The sequence below is a fragment of the Aquarana catesbeiana genome, linkage group LG10 (assembly GCF_042186555.1).
Source record: "Aquarana catesbeiana isolate 2022-GZ linkage group LG10, ASM4218655v1, whole genome shotgun sequence".
Lineage (NCBI taxonomy): Eukaryota > Metazoa > Chordata > Amphibia > Anura > Ranidae > Aquarana > Aquarana catesbeiana.
In genome coordinates this window covers 203,081,909-203,104,482 of record NC_133333.1, presented here as the reverse complement: position 1 = coordinate 203,104,482, position 22,574 = coordinate 203,081,909, and the positions used below count along the sequence as shown (strand labels likewise).

Below are 22,574 nucleotides of genomic sequence, written 5' to 3'. Positions count from 1 at the left end.
GAAGGTAATTGGTTGCACCAGAGCTTTATATGGGCTTCATAACAAAGGGGGTGAATACATATGCACATTCCAATTATCAGTTTTTAATTTCTGAAAAATAGCTTTATGTATATATTTTTCTAATTTTTACTTCACCAACTTAGACTATTGTGTTCTGATCCATCAAATATAATTCAGATTAAAAAAACATTGAACTAAAGGCTGTAGTGTAACAAAATATGTAAAAAGCCAAGGGGGTGAATACTTTTGCAAGGCACTGTATATACGGGAGCTGCTTTTTTTCTGTTTCCAAGATTCATATGTATGACATAATTTTGAGCTAGCCAGGAAGCAACTGACAAACTGTAAAAGCTACTGCTGTATTTATATTCACAGCTGAGAAAAGGAACGTATGCAATATAAATCACTAGCAATCTGTTAAGAAAGACCTCTATTGTGTTTATATTGTAGGCTGTAAAAAGTTCATAGTTCTTCTGACAAGTCATACAAGTAGCAACAATTATGTTTATAGAATAGCAATTTTTATTTGATTTTTTTTCATGATTACACTATGAGGTTGATTTGATTATAGGCATTAATGCAGTGAAAGTACATTTTCATTTGTTCTGTATGAATGGTGCAAAAAATATAAATCGGGGGTGTCCAACTTTCGGCCAACTTGCAGCAGCTTTGAATGCTGCCCAAGACAAAATCATCAACTTGCTGAAAAATTATGATTTTTTTTTTTTTTTTTTTTGTAAAAATGCATTAACATTTACTGGACTTTTTTTTTATAAGTTTCACAAAGAAAAATCTCTTCACAATCGCGCCTTATTCATGTCATCAGTTTTCGGCAGTACCGAGCAACTATTTTCAAGGATGAAGCACACAAAGGGCAAAATTAGAATCAAAATATCTGATGAGCACCTTGAGAACTCATTGAGAATTGCTACTATATCCATCTAATCAGATATTGATGTGTTTATTATAAACAGTGTCAAATATCACACTCGTTTTATGTTGCCCAGTTTTACAATAAAAAAAAAAATATATTTTTTTTTACTCAGATATATATGATATATACATACATATCTATATAGATGGTCGTTGACTTGTGATCTGCCCGACGTTTTCTGCTCATCAGCTATCCTTATTGTTAGTGTATTTTATGTGTGGCCCAAGAGCATTTCTCTTCCAATGTGGCCCAGGAAGGTTAAAAGGTTGGACTTCCCCGATGTGAATCATTGAGTTTAAATGGAAAATGCTGCATTTGCTCACTAGATGGAGCCAAGTATTATAGGAGATGCCTTCTAATACATATCTCCATTTGTAGTATTTCCTGTTTAAAACCAATGATTTACAATCCAAAAGGCACAGGATGTAACCTAATAACATTTATTTTTTGCCCAGTTTACACAGAACGAATGTACATGCACTTTCACTTGGCGAATGGCTATGCAATTCTTTATTAAAAAAATCAACTCCTGTATGATAGATGTAGTCTTAAGACAAGTCAATCTCAGTCAGCACTTATCTTGTAACCTGTGTGATCATTTGAATTAGTTCAGTTGTAGAATTTTACAGGCTTTGAGATAGATAGTAAAGTTGGTCTTTTTATGGCACTACTTTTCATTCTGCTTTCATTTTGCTTTTCTCAAAAGGAATGAGTGAGAATTATGTGGTGTTTGTGGAACAGCCTCTGAGATTGAACATTATGAAGTTATTGATTAACCAAATTAGAGGAAAGTCCTTTGCTGGGATCATGAGCTGGGAGCCTAAGCTTAACACGGTCTTCCACGTTATTAATAAACACACAGGAAAGGTAAATTGTTTTCCATTAATATCAATACACAATGGCTTGCTCTATAATTGCAGAATTCATGGCCTGCAAGATAAAAAAAAGGGGTTTGCAATTTTCAACATCCTTATAAGGCCCCTTTCACAAGGGCACTGTCAGTTTAGATATGTTGAAAATGTATCAGTTGTTATCCATTGCTTCTTCTGTCGTAAATCCTGTTAATCTCTGTTTACATCCGTCTTCCGTTCCGTTAACATCCGTTTACATCCATTAATGTACCCGTTTACATCAGTTTTTGCATCCGTTTTGATCCGTTTACAGCAGTTTCTATTGCTTTGATGACATTACCCAGAAAGCACTGCTCATCCCATGCTACATTGCAGTTTTCAGTGAGTAACTTGCTGTGTCCTTGTCCTTGTGTGTGCTACCTGCGTTGTGCGATGGATTCCAACAATTTTTGGGACAGCGTGACATTGTTTGTCATATTTGCCTATATGCGGAGAAAGGAGAGCAAGAAAAAGAAGATTGTGGTTAGGAGTCTGTCGATTTTGGACCCATCCCATGCTATTGAAGCAGCCTTCTGAAGGTTTTCTGGCTCTGCACTATGCTCATCTCCGACAGTATCCTACAAAGTTTTTCAACTTCACCAGGATAACCTTAGGCACATTCGACTACTTACTGGACCAGCTGCACCCATGGCTGCTGCGGAGACATACCAACATGAGAAGGTGTGTACCTGCAGATAAACGTCTCTTAGTGACCTTGAGGTAAGAAGTCATTCATTTACCAAGTATAATTGTTTTTGGTATGGTCTACTGTGTGTATATATGTATGTGTATATATATGTGTCAATACACAGTATGTATAGATAATAAATATTGTATCCATCTTATGTGCCAGAAGAATGTTGTTTTACTAAAAAGATGTTCATTTTTTTTAGATTTCTTGCAACTGGCCAGTCCTATACCTCTTTAAATCATTATTTTTTACTGAGCATTTCAACTATTTCAGAGATAGGGCATGATACTTGCGCTAGCCATATGGGAAGAGCTGTGTCCAGCAGTGATGCCATTACCAGATGGAAACATGTGACGAAGAATAACAGATGAATGTTTGGAATCGGGCAAACTTTCCAAATTGTATCAGAGCCCTTGAAGGGAAGCATATCTGTATCCAAAAGCCTCCATATTCCTGGTCAAGATTTCATAATTACAAAAAATATTTTTCATTGGTCCTCATGGCTATCTGTGCAATCACTTATAAATTTATTGCTGTGGACATTGGGGCATATGGCAGCAATTCTGATTACAGAGTGTTCCGTGAGTCTGTAATGGGTCAAAGACTGCGAGAAGGATGATTTAACATACCATCTGATCAGCCTCTGCCTAGAACTAAAGGACCAGACCTGCCTTTCGTGCTTGTTGCAGATGAGGCCTTCGCACTTTTTCGATATCTGCTTAGGCCTTATGCCAGAAGTAATCTAGATGACAAAAAGAGGATCTTTTAACTATCGCCTGAGCCACGCAAGACGCCTCATTGAATGTAAATTTGGCATATTGTCTAGTAAATGTAGTGTTTTCCAAACACCAATGCAACTCAGTCTTGAGAATGCTGAGTTAGTAATTCAGGCCAGCTGCATTCTGCATAATATTGTCCAAGATAAGGAGGGCATCCACTTGAGGAAGAGTTCCACCTGGCATTCGTACAGTAAAGCAGAGTACATGCAAGAAGATCCTACATTGCTATGCGTGACCAAATTGTCGACTACTTTCTATCTCCACCAGGAGATGTTCCATGGCAATATCAATATGTGTAATGCAGTGCAAATTTCAATAATTGTACAAAAATGTCCTAAGATGCCATATGAAAATTACTTAGTTGTGTTGTTTGCTATTTTTGTTTTTTTCATTATATTTTGACAGCATAAAAATACACAAAAGCACATGATATGTTCAAAACCGTTTTAGCATAACCCGTTTACGTAGGAACAAAGTATATTCAAAATGCAAAAACCGTATAAAATGTAAAGGTTTTTTCACTTTACTTTTTTTTCTTTTTATTTCTCAAAGCTTTAACAAAGCATAAAATATGCAAACTTTCCAAAAAGTCAGATTTTAACACAAAAACCCGGTTACAAATCCTGATAAAAAGAGGTGGGGGATGGGTAATATGAAGTAGAAGGTTGGGAAGAAGAACCAGAGCTGGTTTGGCTATTAGCTTGAGAAACATCTGCGGAATTTGAGCTAGTGTTTAAACTTGGAGGATATGTTCCCTGTGAGTGCTGAGCAGGTGAGGAAATTTACATAAGGCCTCTGGGTATTGTGCATTGAGCTGTATGAATGCAAAGGGGTCTATGGATAGGCAATGTGTGCCATTGCCATTATGTACATTCTCATTCTTTATCATTCACATTGTTTTATTTGTTTTCAAAAAAGCTTTTATTAAGCTCTTAATCTCTTAGATTGTAAGCTCTAAGGAGCAGGGCCCTCTGATTCCTACTGTATCAAATTGTATTGTATTTGTACTGTTTACCCTCAAGTTGTAAAGCGCTACGTAAACTGTTGGCGCTATATAAATACTGTATAATAATAATAAAAATAATAATAATAATTATGCAATAAGAGTAAACATAGGTAAATGAAGTCAATCATAGCAACAGGAGTAATAATATACAGGCAATAAGCGGTATTTATGAACATCAGGCTTATAAAAAAAAACAACAGGCTGGGATGCACCTAAATCTGTCAAATCAGATATTCATATTGACATTATAATAGGGATTTGAAAGTCTTCCATTTACCAAAAAAAAAAAATACAGCAAGGAAAGGAAAAAGAACAAAAGAAAAAGATTAACATATATTAACCTAAATAAAAACGGTCAGTCTTGAAGTCTAAACAAGAATCAAGGGTTCCATTTGGCATCAAAATGAGGGATAGAGTCATGTAGGGTATGATAAATTTTGTCCGCTAGCATCATGTCGTCTATTCTTGCAACTATCTGTGTAAATGGAACCAAAGGTGTCTTCCATTGTAGAGCAATCGCCCAATGCATAGCAATACAGATTGAATGGATCAATTTTACAAAAGGTTTGGAAGATTCTGGCGGGGTTTGAAATAAAATACAGTGTTGGTAAGTCAAACTAATGGTTTTACCTGCTAATTTATCTATCAATTTCAGGATTTCTTTCCAAGTGGGCTGTAGTTTTTCGCACTCCCAAAAAAGATGCAAAAAGGAGCCTTGATGGGTACAGCCCCTAAAGCATAAGGAGGAAGACTGTGGAAAAATTTTACTCAGGCGTAAGGAAGTATAGTACCAACACGTCACCAACTTAATGGCAGTCTCCTGAACCATTATAGATTTGGTACAGCTGCACAAGTTTTGCCAGCCTTTTGCCCAATCTAGATCTCCGTCTTCAAGGCAGAGTTCCCATTCCCACTGTATTCTATATGTTAGGCTTCTCGGTCGTTGCTTCTAAAAGTTTATATACCCCTGAGATAAGTCCCTTTTGACGAGGGGATGTGTAGCATAGGTTCTCATATAGCGTATTAGAGTCCGAATCGGGACCAGGGTAGTGCTGTTGAAAAAAATTGCGAATTTGCAAAAAATTGTAAAATTCCCCAGCCGGGAATTTTATGCATTAAGATAAAAAGCCTTCTGTGTGTATCAGCCTCCCCAGCACCCCCTAATTACTTACCTGAGCCCCATCTCTCTTCAGCATTGTCCATGAGCGTCTTAGCTGTCTGGGACTCTCCTCCTGATTGGCTGAGACATAGCGGCGCCATTGGCTCCCATGGCTGTCAGTCAGCCAATCAGAAGAGAGAGGGGGCAGGGCCGGGTTGGGGCTCTGTGTCTGAATGGACACATGGAGCTGTGACTCGGCTTGGGCTCCCCCATAGCAAGCTGCTTGCTGTGGGGGCGCTTGACTGGAAGGAGGGGCCAGGAGCCCTGAAGAGGGACTCAAGAAGAGGAGGATTCAGGCTGCTCTGCAAAACAAACTGCATAGAGCAGGTAAGTATAACATGTTTGTTATTTAAAAAAAAAAACAAGACTTTACAATCACTTTAAAGCACGATATACAGCACAGTGCTTTTGCAGTTTGTACAATACCTGGTTGATCCTGACTGTTCCTGTGTTCCCCTCTGTAATCTGACCACGTTTATCTTGGCTGCTGATCCATGATAGAGTGGTCGAATTACGTGTCTCCATCATCCAGCTGTCAAGCTGTCACCCGGCTGTGACAGCGTGCGGCTTCACAGCTGGGTGCGCACTACGCATGCACATGTCGCGCTGTGTGTCTTAAATGGTCTGGCAGTCATCTGGGACCTGTGACCTCTCCCAGATGACTGCAGGGAGGGAGGGGGTGAGGAGGACTTATGCTGGGATCGCCTGTCAAGATTAGGTACCCGCCCCCCCCACCCCCAAAAAAAATTTTATGCCAAAAGTGGCAGGGGAGCGGGGGGTGGGGGAGTACTTAAAGCAGAACTTCCCCTTTTGGGTGGAGCTCCACTTTAAAATGTGACGTTACACTATTTTGTAGCTTTGGGTGTCCCGAGCCTCCACCTGGTAGTCTTACTCATTTGTCCACAATCCAGCAATATTGTCAATGATGCTGTAGAGCCGTTTCTCAAAATCTTCTGAGCTGGGCTGGCATGCACTGTGCATTCCTATTCATTTTTGGTTGTAATTTGTTCTCTGTATTCCATGCACCAGAAGTACAATTACACTGTACAATTACACTGTAAAGAGAAACTATTGTCATTTTGGTCAAGCTTCTTTAAAGTGTTTTTTTTTTTCTTTAAACTGATGTTTTCAAGATGTTTATTTTTGGGTTTTCCAAATAGCATTTTTTTTCCAGGACAGCCTCTCATGCATTTAAACTCCAAAAAGAGCCATATATAGCCAGGGTTGGGGAAGGGGTGGGCATGAATTGCTAATCGGACTTTTTTAAACAGACATTTAAAGAGACTCAACCCAACCCATTCAGAGACTACGGGTCCAAGCTCCAAGTGAATGAGGCCTTACTAATAAATACTTGCTGCAGTTGTACTAAAGTTGTTTTTAAAAACATATGTTTATTTTATTGTGTCTTTTTAGAAGCACCCTGTGAATTTTCACACCAAAGCATTTTCAACCTTCCATCAAATTAATGCCTTCGAAGACCAAGGCTGCATAGTGCTTGATCTTTGCTGCCAGGACAATGGAGAAGCAGTGGGACTCTTTGAGCTGCAGAATCTGCGCAAATCTGGAGAAGCATTAAATGAGGTGACCAGGGAAGGGTGGGAACATTTCTAGCAGGGGGCCAGGGGAGAACCTTGCCTCTGCTGCATGGACACAGTTCTCTCTTGCCTCCTGATCCCAAGTAAACTTTACAATTAAAAAAATTGTAAGCAGGAGTTTTATTTTGGAAGAGACTTGTATGTCGCTTTCCATTCCTGTGACACATGCCCAGTGCAGTGTACAGTCCTAGCATTAGTAACAGCTGGATGCTGCTCCAATTTAACAACTGTATGCATGGGTGGGAGTTGACATCATCAGTGGTTCACCAATGGCCAAAGAAAAATCTCAGGTCTTGAAAAACAAGAGAAGGTGTTGGTGAGAAATCAATAAGGCGGTGTACACACGAGCGGACTTTTCGGTAACAAACGTCCGGCGGACTTTCGTCAGACTTTTGACGGACTTCTGACGGACTTTTGAACGAACAGACTTGCCTACACACGATCACACCAAAGTCCGACGGATTCGTACATGATGACGTACGACCGGACTAAAATAAGGAAGTTGATAGCCGGTAGCCAATAGCTGCCCTAGCGTGGGTTTTCGTCCGTCGGACTAGCATACAGACGAGCGGATTTTTCGACCGAACTCAAGTCTGTCGGAAAGATTTGAAGCATGTTTCAAATCTAAAGTCCGTCAGATTTTCGACTGGAAAAGTCCGCTGAAGGTCCGATGAAGCCCACACACGATCGGATTGTCCGCCAGACTCGGTCCGTCGGACCAGTCCGGTCGAAAGTCCGCTCGTGTGTACGCTGCATAAGGGGAAGCCTGGAACTGCATCAGTAGAAGAGAGTAGGCTAGGAGGTAAATCCTAATTTGCAAGCATGCTGTGCTAAATCTACATTGTGTACCCAGAACTATAGCCATGCACATAACGGCTACAGCTCTGGATAAACAATGTAGATTCAGTTCTGCTTTGCTGATCTTTCCTACTTGCTGGTGCTTGTATAGTTTGGAGGGAGCAATATAGTGCATCCGGAATGTATTCACAGAGCTTCACTTTTTCCACATTTGTTATGTTACAGCCTTTTTCCAAAATGGATTAAATTAATTATTTTGCTCAAAATTCTACAAACAATACCCCATAATGACAAAGTGAAAGAAATATGTTTAAAATCTTTGTAAATTTATTAAAAAGAAAAATCTCACATGTACATAAGTATTCACGCCTTTGCCATGACACTCAAAATTGAGCTCAGATGCATCCTGTTTCCACTGATCATCCTTGAGTTGTTTCTACAACTTGATTGGAGTCCACCTAAATTCAGTTGATTGGACATGATTTCGAAAGGCATATACTTGTCTATATAAGGTCCCACAGTTAACAGTGCATGTCAGAGCACAAACCAAGCCATGAAGTCCAGTAAATTGTCTGTAGACCTCAGAGACAGGATTGTATCGAGGCACAGATCAGGGGAAGGGTACAGAAAATTTTTTGTAGCATTGAAGGTCCCAATGAGCATAGTGACCTCCATCATCCCTAGATGGAATAAGTTTGGATCCACCAGGACTCTTCCTGGAGCGGACCACCCGGCCAAACTGAGCGATCGGGGGAGAAATGCCTTAGTCAGGGAGGTGACCAAGAAACCGATGGTCACACTGACAGAGCTCCAGCGTTTCTCTGTGGAGAGAGGAGAACCTTCCAGAAGAACAACCATCTCTGCAGCACTCCACCAATCAGGCCTGTATGGTAGAGTGGTCAGACAGAAGCCACTCAGTAAAAGGCACATGACAGCCCGCCTGGAGTTTTCCAAAAGGCACCTGAAGGACTCTGACCATGAGAAACTAAATTCTCTGGTGTGATGAAACAAAGATTGAACTCTTTGTGCTGAATGGCAAGTGTCATGTCTGGAGGAAACCAGGCACTGCTCATCGCCTGGCCAATACCATCCCTACAGTGAAGTATTGAGCAAAGGCTGTGAATACTTATGTACATGTACATTTTTTTTCGTTTTTTATTTTTAATAAGTTTGCAAAGATTTCAAACAAACTTCTTTCACATTGTCATTATGCTGTATTGTATTGTTTGTAGAATTTTGAGGAAAATAATGAAGTGTATCAATTTTGGATTAAGGCTGTAACATAACAATATGTGGAAAAAGTGAAGCGCTGTGAATACTTTCCAGATGCACTGTCTGCTCCTAGCCAGGTTTGTGATCCAGAAATCCTGAACACACTGTAAAAGCAGGCCCTTGAGCTCTGCTGCAGGAGCTGAATGCATGGTCAGGAACACACAAACAGACTGCTGATTGGACAAAGAATCAGCAGCTGCAGCAAACAATGCTTTCTAATCTGCTCTCTCTTCTTGCCAACATGTTCCCTGTCAGCTCATTCACACTGCTGCACAGTCTTATTGGCTCAGAGTGCTAGCCCTTCCTTGCCCAGTCTGAGTTCTGCTGTACAGGGGGATGCACATGGTTATTATGGGAGCTAAGTGGTGTGATAACAAGGATCTCTTCTGCACAAAGGTACTGGCTTATATTTATTTTATTGCTGCAGTGGCTGAAAAAGGGATAATTATTTCTTTAGTAAGCATATGCTTTAATTATTACCACCACACCAGACCTTTAAATATGTTATTATCAAACAATACTTTTCATGGTTTTAAATCATATATTTAAAAGATAATCCTTCCAGCTGGTAAAATTAAAATTCAGGGCGAGATGACAAAACCTGATAACTCCCCCAAACCACTGATACCCCTCTTCGCCCTTCTCACCCTCCGCTCATTCATATGTGTCAAAGCTATTCTAAGCTAATCCCTATGTCAGCTCTATGTAGGTCAGTACCAGATTTTACCCACGGTTAATGGCATTCTCTCCTCCTATATATGATGCTGGTCCAGCATGGCTATACTAAAGGAAGTATTGTTATTAAAAAACATACCCAGCTATGTTGCCATAAACAGTTTTGTTTGACAATCTTTTTCATTTCTCTATCATTAAAATTTTGTTTGATATATTATGTGATAACTTTTATCTGCAGGTGTATAAGAGTGTGGCTAAGGCATACCCACGCAGATTTGTCATCCCTCTTGACACCAGTGCCAAAGGAGACCTTACTCAGCCCCTAAATTACTCTACCGCTACCGCTGAAAAAAAAGCTGATGGAAAGGTAGGCAATCTGTTGTGCAGAAAGAAGTCATTTACTTGTTTTTTTAAAGAGTGAGATCAGAGAAAACATTTTCCCAGCTTGCAATAGTCATTATTAGACCTGCTGAATTCTCTTATTTATGAAATACTTTTATTTATAAAATGAAAAATCCAGCAGCAAAAGTGTGTCATATTTTTTATTGATCTTGCCATATTATAAGAAATAGGAACTTTGGGGCAGAATTCTCACATTCAAAGTTCCAAAGAGATAAAAGAAGCTGATGAAATGTTGATAAATAGCAACCATAGGAAGTACTAATGACGTCACAGATGACACCACAGCGCTTCTCATTTATTATGCTGCAGCCAAACGCTCTTATTGAGCATTCAGCAGTTTAGTAAGTGACATCAACTCCTGAAATTGGAAGGAGACTCTGGCTGCTTCTATTATCTATTAGGTCACTGAGGATCTGAGGTGTGAGTAGGGAATGACAGGGCGAGGGCAGCACTAAACTAAATCACCGGTAATTACACTCTTGCATTCTTGGACTTTTGCCCTGCTCTCCAGCACTCAGGAAAACCCTTCTTCTTCTATAGATAGTGGAGTGTTGGGGGAATTACCCTGTTTGCCTGCCACTTTAATCACATAGGCAGCAGTGCTTTTTTAATTGGAGAGCAGTGGTTGGTTTTCTTATGGTGGACTTCTGATCAAAGAACTTATCAAGTGCTAGAGATATTTGTCAAACCTTAGCTGCCTTACTGGGGTCATTTGTTACACATCGAAGGGTTATACTGTAATGCAAGCACCCAAAATGACCTTTTGTAGGAAGAGATATTTGTAACAGCTCTGAATTTTAGCTATTTCAACAGGAGTAAGTGGCTTTAGAATTATTTTTGTAACTCTTTCCAGCCTTATGGCCATCAGCAAGTCTTTTGGGGTCCTTTTGAATCTTCTTTGATTTTGCCAGGCTATAATTGAAATGAATTCTGTTATGGCAGGATCAGACACCTGTTTTGTTTAGAATAACTCCTTTATTCATGTAGCTGACTTCAAAATTGTATTATCCTAAAGGTTCATTTACTTTTTATTTTTAAGATATTGATTGTTTCACCACTTCTTTACCAGGGAAATAAAAAAAAAAAAAAAAATGTCACACATTAAAATCTGCATTTTTTACTAGAAATTATTTTACACTCCCAAATGTTTATATATTTTCTAAAAGCAGAATGCACTGTAGAATAAACAGTTGAGTTGCATGATATTTGTGCACCTGTTTATTAAATGCATGTTTTTAAGAACAAAAAACACTAAAATGAATTTTATTGCAGACAAACACAATATAATACCCATTTTATGGTGAAAAAATAAGATAGGGTTGCATTGAGTAAATGGATACCAAATATGTCAAGCCCTAAATTTGTGTGCTCCCATGAAATCACAAAAAAAGGGTTGTACCCAATATTTTCATTAGGTGACACTTTAAAAGCCTTTAGAGATCAGTTTAGAGTTAACCAGAATTATGGCCATAGAATTTGGTTGCATGATATCGCCATTCAGTTGAGTGGATCGCATTCTGCAAACAGTACTATACAGACAGTGGTGATCATTTTTGACGCTGTGATACAAAGCTTTGTGGCCTTAACATATTCTCTGTCTTTGCAGCTAAAGGGGGGAGGGGGTGGTAAAACAGCTGAACTGTGTGGTTTTACTGCCCCCCTAACCACTAGTGTAAACAAGGCCTACAACTAAGAAGCATGTTTGGCTAATAAAGTTAATAGTTAGATCCATTCAGTTGAGTGGATTGCATTCTGCGAACGGTACTATACAGACAGTGGGACAGTGGTGATCATTTTTGATGCTGTGATACAAAGCTTTGTGGCCGTAATATATTCTCTGTCTTTGCAGCTAAAGGGGGGAGGGGGGGTGGTAAAACAGCTGAACTGTGTGGTTTTACTGCTCCCCTAACCACTAGTGTAAACAAGGCCTACAACTAAGAAGCATGTTTGGCTAATAAAGTTAATAGTTAGATCCTGTGGTGTTTGCACTACGACATTCCTAAGAGCGTAGGTTCACTTTTAAGTGGATATATACTCCCCCCTCTCTCTAGCACTGTGGTGTCCCGGAGCTCCCTGCTGGCCACTGACATCTTTAACCATTTTACTTTCCGGCATGCACGGGAGTTTAATTTATCTTGGCTTTGCTGAAATTGTAGTAAGTTTAGTTTACAGTGTGGGCAGACCAGTAAGAAACTTTAATGCAAACGAGAAATAGGGGTTTATTTACTAAAACTGCAGAGTGCAAAATTGCACTTTCCCGTTTTATAAAATCAACCCCCATAGTATATCTCTTCTGCACTAAAAATCCTGCCTGTTCACAATTTTTTTATTTTTTTTTTGTACTAAAGTTCCACTTTACAAAATATTTTTTCTGTATTTTTGATGTTCAGTAGATTCTTTGTTTATTCAAACCCGTGTCATTTGTGTAGGTGTGGTGTACCCATGAAAATCTCCATGACCACACGTTGGACTCATGTGGAATAGAATTTCCTCAGATAAATTATGCTAAATATAACACAAAAAAATACCAGTTCTTTTATGGCTGTGGCTTCCAGCACCTGGTTGGGGATTCTTTGATTAAAGTCGATGTGGAGACAAAGAAAGCAAAGGTTAGTTATTAAGGGAACTGGTTTTATGGTAAGCCACACTAAATGTTTGTGAAAAAAAATTGCAAATAAAAAATAGTTTAAAATGGCATATACTGTTGCTATAGAAGTCATATTGTAATTGAATGCTATTAAATATATGCTTTTTAATCTGCAGCTGTACAATTTTCTGTAAAATGCAATGCAATATGACTACCTGGAGGTGTGCTGTACACAAAATAATAACAAAAGTGGAGTTACTCTTTAATTATGGTTTTGTTTGCCAACTTTCTTGAAACTATCCTCCTGAATTGTTAAACTGTTTTTTGTTTTTTTAATGAACATATCAACCAGCAATCAGATTATAGATATCATGTATTACTCAACTTTTTTTATGTTAACTACTAGATCTGTATTAAGTGGTCCTAAATGGTTTCATAGGTCACACAGTAGTATCGTACACAGTAGAGCTACACGATTAATCTTTAAAGAATCGAAATCGCAATTCTACCCCCCCCAGCAATCTTCATAGAGCATTTTCCCGATTCAGTGCAGAGTTCTCTGCTCAGCTGATAGCTGTCAAAAGAAAAAAAAAAAACGGGCAGCCTGCCAAGTTTCTCACAACATCACTGAGATAAAGAGAAACATTGTAACATTTAGTCCTTTTAGATCAAAGGAATAAACTTCGGTCTGTAAATGAGGTCAGTTTAACCAATTAAAGACTAAACCTTTTTTGACACTTGTTGCTTACAATTTAAAAATCAGTATTTTTTTGCTAGAAATTTACTTAGAACCCCCAAACATTATATATATATATATATATATATATATATATATATATATATATATATATATATATATATATATATATATATATATAATTTTTAGCAGAGACCCTAGAGAATAAAATGGCGGTTGTTTGAAATATTTTATGTCACACTGTATTTGCTCAGCAGTCTTTCAAACGCAGTTTTTTGGGAATAAATACACTTTCATGAATTAATAAAAAAAAACTAAAGAGTAAAGTTAGCCCAATTTTTTTTTTCATAATGTGAAAGATGATGTTACGCCATTAAAATCATGATCTTTATACTAAGGAAAAAAACATGTGATTCTCATTTTGGCCAGAATTGTGCAGCTCTAGTACGCAGAGTCTGGTTTTAAGATCCACAAAGTGATAAAAGATATATGAACACAAATAATAGGCTTACCTCCTGCATTTTACATAATCATAAGTTGATATTGGATGCACAAAGTGAGATCAGTAGAATTAAAATGCTAAATTAAGAGAAGGGTATTAAAAACTAACGAGCAGGTTGTATATTTCCATTAATAGATATGCTAGATTTACAGAAGTAGAGGAGCGAAAAATGGCTGAAATGCAGGTGGGGATGCCCTGATTTGAATTTGTTTTTTGTTTTGCAATCAGAAAATTCTGGAAAACTAGGCTATATGGCTGGGTACTGTAGTAGGTAGACGTGTTTTCTGAGGTTTAGGTTTATATTATTTCTGTTGATGATGCAACAACAACAAAAAAATAGATAGGAGAAAGCAATTCTAGTGATCCTGATGGCTGTTGGGGTAATTATTAGCAGGTGGGCAGGGGGAAATGCACCAAGAGTTTTAGAATTACAATATCACGTTGAGATATGTATTTATGGAAAATTATATTAACATTGGATATGGTATCACCATACAGACTTAACAAATGACAAAATATGGTACAGATTTTTTAAAAGTATCCTATTAATCAAAGGTTTCAACTGAAACATTATTGTATAGTTTGAATAACAAACTAGATGTCAACTTACTGCTTTTCTGGTTTGTTTTCTATATCTATTATTTTGCTATTTTTTTTTTCCTTTTCCTGTTTTAAAATGTCTATATAAAAATACTATATGTAAAAATGTTTTGCTATTCAGCACTGCGCTACTTTACCTGACAGTTGCTTGGTCATGCAACACTGTACACAAATTATATACAGTAAACGAAAAAAGACTGAAAATTAAAAAAAAAAAAAAACATTTTCTACTTTCTGTTTTAAAACATATCGAATAAAATCAAATTTATTCATATATTTAGGCCAAAATGTATTCTGCTACATGTCTTTGGTAAAGAAAAAAATCCCACATCTAAAGTGGGGTACACACTATAAGAAAATCGGGTGAACGTTAGTCCGATTTTTTTTTTTTTTCTTTTTTCTCTGTTTCATAGCAAATCGGAACCGCTGAAAGAAAATTCGTATGTACGACAAAGGCTTTTTTTGTTGTTTATTGTTTCTGATCATGCACAGTCTTTCTATTCTGATTTTTCTTGTCCGAAAACGGTACACATTAAAGTAAAATCGTTCGTTCTGTTCGCATACAAGAAAAATTTTGCAGTTTGTTCCTTCAGGAATTTTCGCATGGAAATTCAGAATCAGCTGTCGAAAGTTGTGTACACACTATACGAAAATCGTACGAAAATTCTTTGGACGAAAATGTTCGCCCGATTTTCTTATAGTGTGTATGAGCCTTAACACTGCGTTTTTGGGGACACTGTTATAGTTCTAATTTGTGAGCAAAATACTGATCCATACAGACACTATACTAGTAATGGCGGTGATCAGTGACTTCTAATGTGACTGTGATACTGTGGTGGGCAATCTAGTACTAACTGAAACTGACATGACTAGTGACACTATTTCAGTGATGATACTGTGCACTATCCCTGTACTAATGACATTGGCTGGGTGACAGGGCAACCAAAGTGTTAACTGTGGAGGGTAATCGAGGGGATAAATGTACCTAACAAGTGTATGCAAGTATATATGTGCTGCTTGTACTCACACAGAATCTGACTGGCTTCTCTTCCTGAACAAAAAGAGCTCATGGAGGAAGAAACCGTCAAGATCCTGTGTGTTCTTTTTACAAACACACAGACACAGACGTCTGTGCTGTGATTGGCCATAACCAATAAACAGGTATACAGCCAAAATCACTGGCTGTAACCTGACGGCAGACCTGTGCTGTGGTCAGTCACAGTACAGATCAGAGAGCACAGTGCTCCCAAAATCCAGGAAGTAAACCGCGACAAATCCGCCTCTTAGCCTGGAGCTGCCGCCTGCATGCAGCAAATGTACTGTGGGTGGGTGGCAAGTGGTAAAAGAGATCTCACTTCACTTCCTGTCTCTACAAGATATGAGGAGAAATCTTGCCAATAGGGACAGAGACAGCTGCATCAAAGGGAAGCCTAAATGCTTCCCCGCTGTGTTCAAAACAAAATAAATAGATTAGGCGGAAGGTGAACTTTACATGTGGAAAATTCCATTAGTAAAAGCAACCAGGAACATGCAAGGTTTACTATTTGGGCAGGCATCTCTAAAATTACTTACCTATAAATCCTGTCAATAGGTTGCATTGGCAGTGTCAGGGAAATTACCATACTACGTCAATGGTTTAACCATTGTGGCTAGACAAAAAGTCTGTACTGTAAGAATGCTCATGCTTGAGCTCATCAACTGGTTTACAGATGTAATTGCCATCTTTCTTTAAAAGAAAAGAAAACTTGTTTTCACCCTCTACATGCACTTCAAAGATGGCTGCATGAGATTTCTCAGGTTAAGTTTCCTGATGGTGACAATAGTGGACCATGCTTGTGTAATATATGTTGGAACAACCTCTTGTAGTTTCTATTGAAAGCCCATGTGACAGGGTGTCAACATAGGAGTAATCTTGGGAGATTGGAGCCAGGAATTGTCACCCTTTAACTGGAAGTGCCTGAAGCAGGACTACCAGGTATTATTTTTTGAAAAGCTGTATATTTAACCACTTGCTGCCTGCCCACTGTCAAATGACGGCTGGGCGGTGCGGCTCTCGTTCCGTTCTGGGTGGACGTCATATGACAGCCTCCCAGAATGACCGCTCTTGCTCCCCCGGGGGGGTGCGCGGCGATTGCTGCCACGCTGTGTTGCTAGGACACGGCGCGACCCCGATCTGTGCAAAGAGCTGCGGCTCTTTAACCGCGTGATCAGCTGTGTCCAATCACAGCCGGTCACTTGTAAATACAGAGATGCCGGTAATCTGCGCTCCTCACCTCACACTGACAGTGTGAGGAGAGGACAGCCGATCAGTGGCATCTCCTCACAGGGGACATCTAGGGATGTAATCAGGGCACTGATCATCAGTGCCCTGATTACAATTAAGTGCCCACCAGTGCCAGCAATCAGTGCTAACCAGTGTCCACAATTGCCAGCCATCTGTGCCCACAAGTGCCAGCAATCCGTGCCCACAAGTGCCAGCAATCAGTTGCCATTAGTGATGCCAGTCAGTGCTGGTTATCAGTGCTGCCCATCAATGCTCATCACTGCTGCCCATCAAGGCCACCCATCAGTGCCGCCTATCTGTGCCCATCAGTGCCGCCTATCAGTGCCCATCAGTGCCTCCTATCAGTGCCCATAAGTGCGGCATATTCGTGTCTCCTCATCAGTGCCACCTTATCGATGCCCATAAGTGCTGCCTCATCAGTGCCCATAAGTGCCACCTCATCAGTGCAGCCTATCAGTTCCCATCAGTGAAGGAGAAAAATTACTTATTTACAAAATTTACTGCCAGAAACTAAGAAAAACTTTTTTTTTTTTTTTTTTTTTTAATTTTTGGTCCTTTTTTTTTTTTTTTTTTTTTTTTTTTTTTTAGGAAAAAAAAAACCCAGAAATGATTAAATACCACCAAAAGAAAGCTTTGTTTGTGTGAAGAAAATGATAACAATTTCACATGGTTACAGTGTAGCATGACCTCACAATTGTCATTCAAAGTGTGACAGCGCTGCAGCTACAGGCGTCATTCAGATATCAGCTTTTTCAGCCGGCGATTCCCTACACCATAAGAATGATCATAGTGGCTGTTCCACTGCTTGATTGTTCTTATGGGAGCCGAGAGGGAACCCCCCCTTCCCGCCGCCCTCCGGTGCTTCTACCGACTCGCCGCTATGATCAAAGCCAGGATCGTTTTTTTATTTTTTTTATTTCAGGCTTCCCAGCCTAGAGGTGAGATGTGGGGTCTTATTGACCCCACATCTCACTGTAAAGAGGACCTGTCATGCCATATTCCTATTACAAGGGATGTTTACATTCCTTGTAATAGGAATAAAAGTGATCAAAATTTTTTTTTTTTTGGAAAAAAGTGTCAAACTAAAATAAATAAAGTAAAATGAACAATAAAAAGAAAACAAAAATTTTTAAAGCGCCCCTGTCCGTGTGCTCGCATGCAGAAGCGAATGCACACATACGTCCCGCCCACATATGAAAACGGTGTTCAAACCAAACATGTGAGGTATCACTGCGATCTGTAGAGCGAGAGCAATAATTTTGGCCCTAGATCTCCTCTGTAACTCAAAACATGTAGCCAGTAAAAAAATTTAAAGCGTCGCCTATGGGGATTTTTAAGTAGCGAAGTTTGGCGCCATTCCACGAGCGTGTGCAATTTTGAAGGGTGACATGTAAGGTATCTATTTACTTGGTGTAACTTCATCTTTCACATTCTGCAAAAACATTGGGCCAACTTTACTGTTTTGGTTTTTTTAAAGCACAAAACTTTTTTTTTTTCCCAAAAAAAAGCATTCAAAAAATTGCTGCGCAAATACCGTGCGAGATAAAAAGTTGTAATAACCGCCATTGTGTTCTCTAGGGTCTTTGCTGAAAAACACATATATAATGTTTTGGGGTTCTATGTAATTTTCTAGCAAATAAATGATGATTTTTACATGTAGGAGAGAAATGTCAGAATTGGCCTGGGTGCTCCAGAACGCCTGGAGGTGCACCCCTGCATGTTGGGCCTCTGTATGTGGCCACGCTGTGTAAAAGTCTCACACATGTGGTATCGCCATACTCGGGAGTAATAGCAGAATGTGTTTTGGGGTGTAATTTGTGGTATGCATATGCGGTGTGTGAGAAACAACCTGCTAATATGACATTTTTGTGGAAAAAAGAAAAAAAAAATCTTGATTTTGCAAAGAATTGTCGGAAAAAATGACAACTTCAAAAAACTCACCCTGCCTCTTACTAAATACCTTGGAATGTCTTCTTTCCAAAAAGGGGTCATTTTTGGGGTATTTGTACTTTTCTGGCATGTTAGGGTCTCAAGAATATAGATAGGCCGTCAGTACTTCAGGTGTGATCAATTTTCAGATATTGGCACCATAGCTTTTGGACTCTATAACATTCACAAAGACCAAATAATATACACCGATTTGTACTTATTGTTACCAAAGATATGTAGCAGTATAAATTGTGGCCAAAATTTACAAAGAAAAATTACTAATTTGCTAATTTTTTTAACAGAAACAAAGAATTTAATTTTTTTACCGAATTTTCAGTCTTTTTTCTTTTATAGCGCAAAAAATAAAAAACCCAACGGTGATTAAATACCACCAAAAGAAAGCTCTATTTTGTGTGAAAAAAAGGACAAAAATTTCATATGGGTACAATGTTGTATGACTGAGTAATTGTCATTCAAAATGTGAGAGCACCGAAAGCTGAAAATTTATCTGGTTAGGAAGAGGGTTTAAGTGCCCAGTTGTCAAGTGGTTAAACCTTTTTTTTTTTTTTTAAAAAGCGCTTGAAAAATTATTGCGCAAATACCGTGCAAGATAAAAAGTTGCAATCGCCGCCATTTTATTCCCTAGGATTTCTGCTAAAAAAACATATATAATGTTTGGGGGTTCTGAGTAATTTTCTAGCAAAAAAAGATGATTTTTACATGTAGGAGAGAAGTGCCAGAATAGGCCCGCTATTGAAGTGGTTAAAATAACATTAACGTGTTAAACCTTACATGAGACTTTAGTGTTCATAGAGACAATTATAAGAGCTTGAACACTTTTGTTTTCCTTCATACTGAATTTTTATTGAGCATTTTCCCTAAAAGAAAAATTAAACTTAGTGATTGTAAATGTTGTTTTTTTTTCTTTTTTAAATAAAATAACAAACATGCTATACTTACCCACTCTGTGCAATAGTTTTGCACAGAGCAGTATATGTCCTCCTCTTTTGGGGTCCCCTGCTGGCACTCCTCCCCCCTGGCCAGTGCCCCATAGAAAGCAGCTTTCTGTGGGGGCACTTGAACGGGCTTGCTCCTGAGCCACCCTCCCTGCATCTATTGACACAGACCACGTCTCGGCCCCACCCTCTGCTCCCTCATCACAGAATTTGACCGTAAGCAGTGGGAGCCAATGGAGGAAGCGAAATCAGGCTTGCGTAAGTATAACGTGAGGGGAAAATCCTGTGACAAAGGTTTTTTACCTTAATGCATATAATGTATTAAAGTAAAAAATATTTAGGCTTTAGAACCACTTTAATAAGAAAAGACTTCAATAATAAGTCAAAATATGCACTTACTGAGCAATATACTATCTGTTTTTAGCCAATGTTTTATATTGTGCATATTGAAATCTTAATCGTCTCTCTCCTAAATGTCACAGGTATGGAAAGAAGATGGTTTTTACCCTTCAGAACCAATATTTGTGCCTTCCCCAGATTCTGTAGAAGAGGATGATGGAGTCTTACTTTCTGCTGTCCTTACACCTCATCAGGTGGGTGACTGGACTTTTGTACCATTTCATCATATTGTGTGATAATGGAAACCATAGCTCTGTCTCCTTATTTCTGTAACACTTCCTTGGTGTTCATTCACACCTGTGTGTTATGTGCAGTGTGTTTAAAAAAATCCTGTTGGGTGCATCTTTAACTACTTGCCGACCAGCCGCCGTCGTAATACGATAGCAGGTTGGCTCCCCTGCGCAAATCGCCGTACGGCGGCCACTTTAAGGGGTATGGGGGGCACGTGCGCGCCACGTGACGTAGGAGCCGATGCGCTGGGCACCCGCGATCGCTTCTGACAGAGACAGAACAGAGATCTGTCAATGTAAAAATAAAAACCGCAGAGGTAATCAAACACCACCAAAAGAAAGCTCTATTTGTGGGGAAAAAAGGATATACATTTTGTTTGGGTACAGCATCGCACAACCGCGCAATTGTCAGTTAAAGCGACGCAGTGTCATATCTCAAAAAATGGCCTGGTCAGGAAGGGGGCAAATTCTTCTGGGGGGCTGAAGTGGTATTAATGAGTTTTCATGAAAATGCACATCATATAGAGTTCAGTGGTAACATGCCTAAACTACACCACACTGGTGTGAATTGGCTCTTAGTGGCAAGTGCTCGTTAGAGAAGCCCAGCCCAGCAGGACAGTATTTTTCAATCCAAGTTTAGGATTACAGATAGGAAACAAAAACCAAAGAAAATTCCCAGCTCGACTTACCGACCAGCCTGCAACCAACCAAATTATCCTAACAGTATGTGTTAAAACCAGGGGTTTCATTTGCACTCATTTGGCAGCAAAGATGTCCAGTGTGTCCCTTCACTAGTATTTTAACAGTACAAACTAATGGCCACTGCCCCCACCTATAACTGACCTTTGCAGCAAGGAACGCATGGAAGGGCAACGCATGTCAAACAAAACCAAAGAAAACTCCCAGCTCAATATAGCGACCATCCTGCAACCAACTGAATTGTCATGTCTAACAGTATGTGTTTAACCACTTCCCTACCCGCCTATAGTCATATGACGTCCACAGATGGGATCTCCCATCCTGGGTGGACGTCATATGACGGCCTCGGGTTCCCGGCCGCCTAGGGGGCACCCGCCGCATTGCTCGGGACCCGGTGCGTGTGCCTGGCGGCCGCGATGTCAGCCGGGCACCCGCGATTGCCCGTTAACCGGGCCGGACCGTGGATCTGTGTGTGTAAACACACAGATCCACAGCCTGTCAGTTCAGACGAGAGCGATCTGTGTTCCCAGAACAGCGGAACACTGATCGGTCTCCTCCCCTTGTGCGTCCCCTCCCCCTACAGTTAGAAGCATTACCTAGGAAACACATTTAACCCCTCCCCGCCCCCTAGTGGTTAACCCCTTCACTGCCTGTCACATTTACACAGTAATCAATGCAATTTTATAAATGTGAATGGTCCCAAAAATGTGTCAAAAATGTCTGATGTGTCTGCCATAATGTCGCAGTCACGAAAAAAAATCGCTGATCGCCGCTATTACTAGTAAAAAAATAAATAATTTTTTTAAAAAAATGCCATAAATCTATCCCATATTTTATAGACGCTATAACTTTTGCGCAAACCAATCAATATACGCTTATTGTGATTTTTTTTACCAAAAATATGTAGAAGAATACGTATCGGCCTAAACTGAGGAAACATTTTTTTTTTTTTTTAAATTGGGATATTTATTATAGCAAAAAGTAAAAAATATTGTGTTTTTTTCAAAATTGTCGCTCTTCTTTTGTTTATAGCGCAAAAAATAAAAACCGCAGAGGTGATCAAATACCACCAAAAGAAAGCTCTATTTGTGGGGAAAAAAGGACGTCAATTTTGTTTGGGTACAACGTCGCATGACCGCGCAATTGTCGTTTAAAGTGCGTCAGCGCTGAAAACTAAAAATTGGTCTGGGAAGGAAGGTGGTGAAAATGCCCGGTATTGAACCGGTTAAAGCAGGGGTTTAGGTTGCACACATTTGCAAATACATGTGTAAGCTGCAGAGCCTCTTCATGGCAGCCCGGTATTATCTGTAGTCCTAACTTCAAATTCTGAAAGCCTCCATAGTAGAAGCACATGCATTATAATGGATAGACAGATGGCAGGTTAGCCTGGAGAGCCCACCAGAATTACAGATAAATGAATCGCATTAATGTAAGAAATAATATACAAGTATAAGAAAAGAACTTGGCAAGCATATACGTTATCCTTAACC

The 22,574-nt window shown here is 39.3% G+C and overlaps 1 protein-coding gene across 2 annotated transcripts in view; it reads left to right on the top strand.

Annotated features, from left to right (window-relative positions):
• LOC141111115 (carotenoid-cleaving dioxygenase, mitochondrial-like) overlaps nt 1-22,574 on the top strand; it is a 79,102-nt gene that overhangs the window by 55,139 nt on the left and 1,389 nt on the right. For both annotated transcript variants that reach the window (XM_073603133.1, XM_073603132.1), the window contains exons 7-11: nt 1,641-1,801; nt 6,873-7,040; nt 10,038-10,166; nt 12,631-12,810; nt 20,239-20,349. In XM_073603133.1, coding sequence (XP_073459234.1) covers nt 1,641-1,801; nt 6,873-7,040; nt 10,038-10,166; nt 12,631-12,810; nt 20,239-20,349 — 749 coding nt within the window. The remainder of the gene's footprint in view (nt 1-1,640; nt 1,802-6,872; nt 7,041-10,037; nt 10,167-12,630; nt 12,811-20,238; nt 20,350-22,574) is intronic.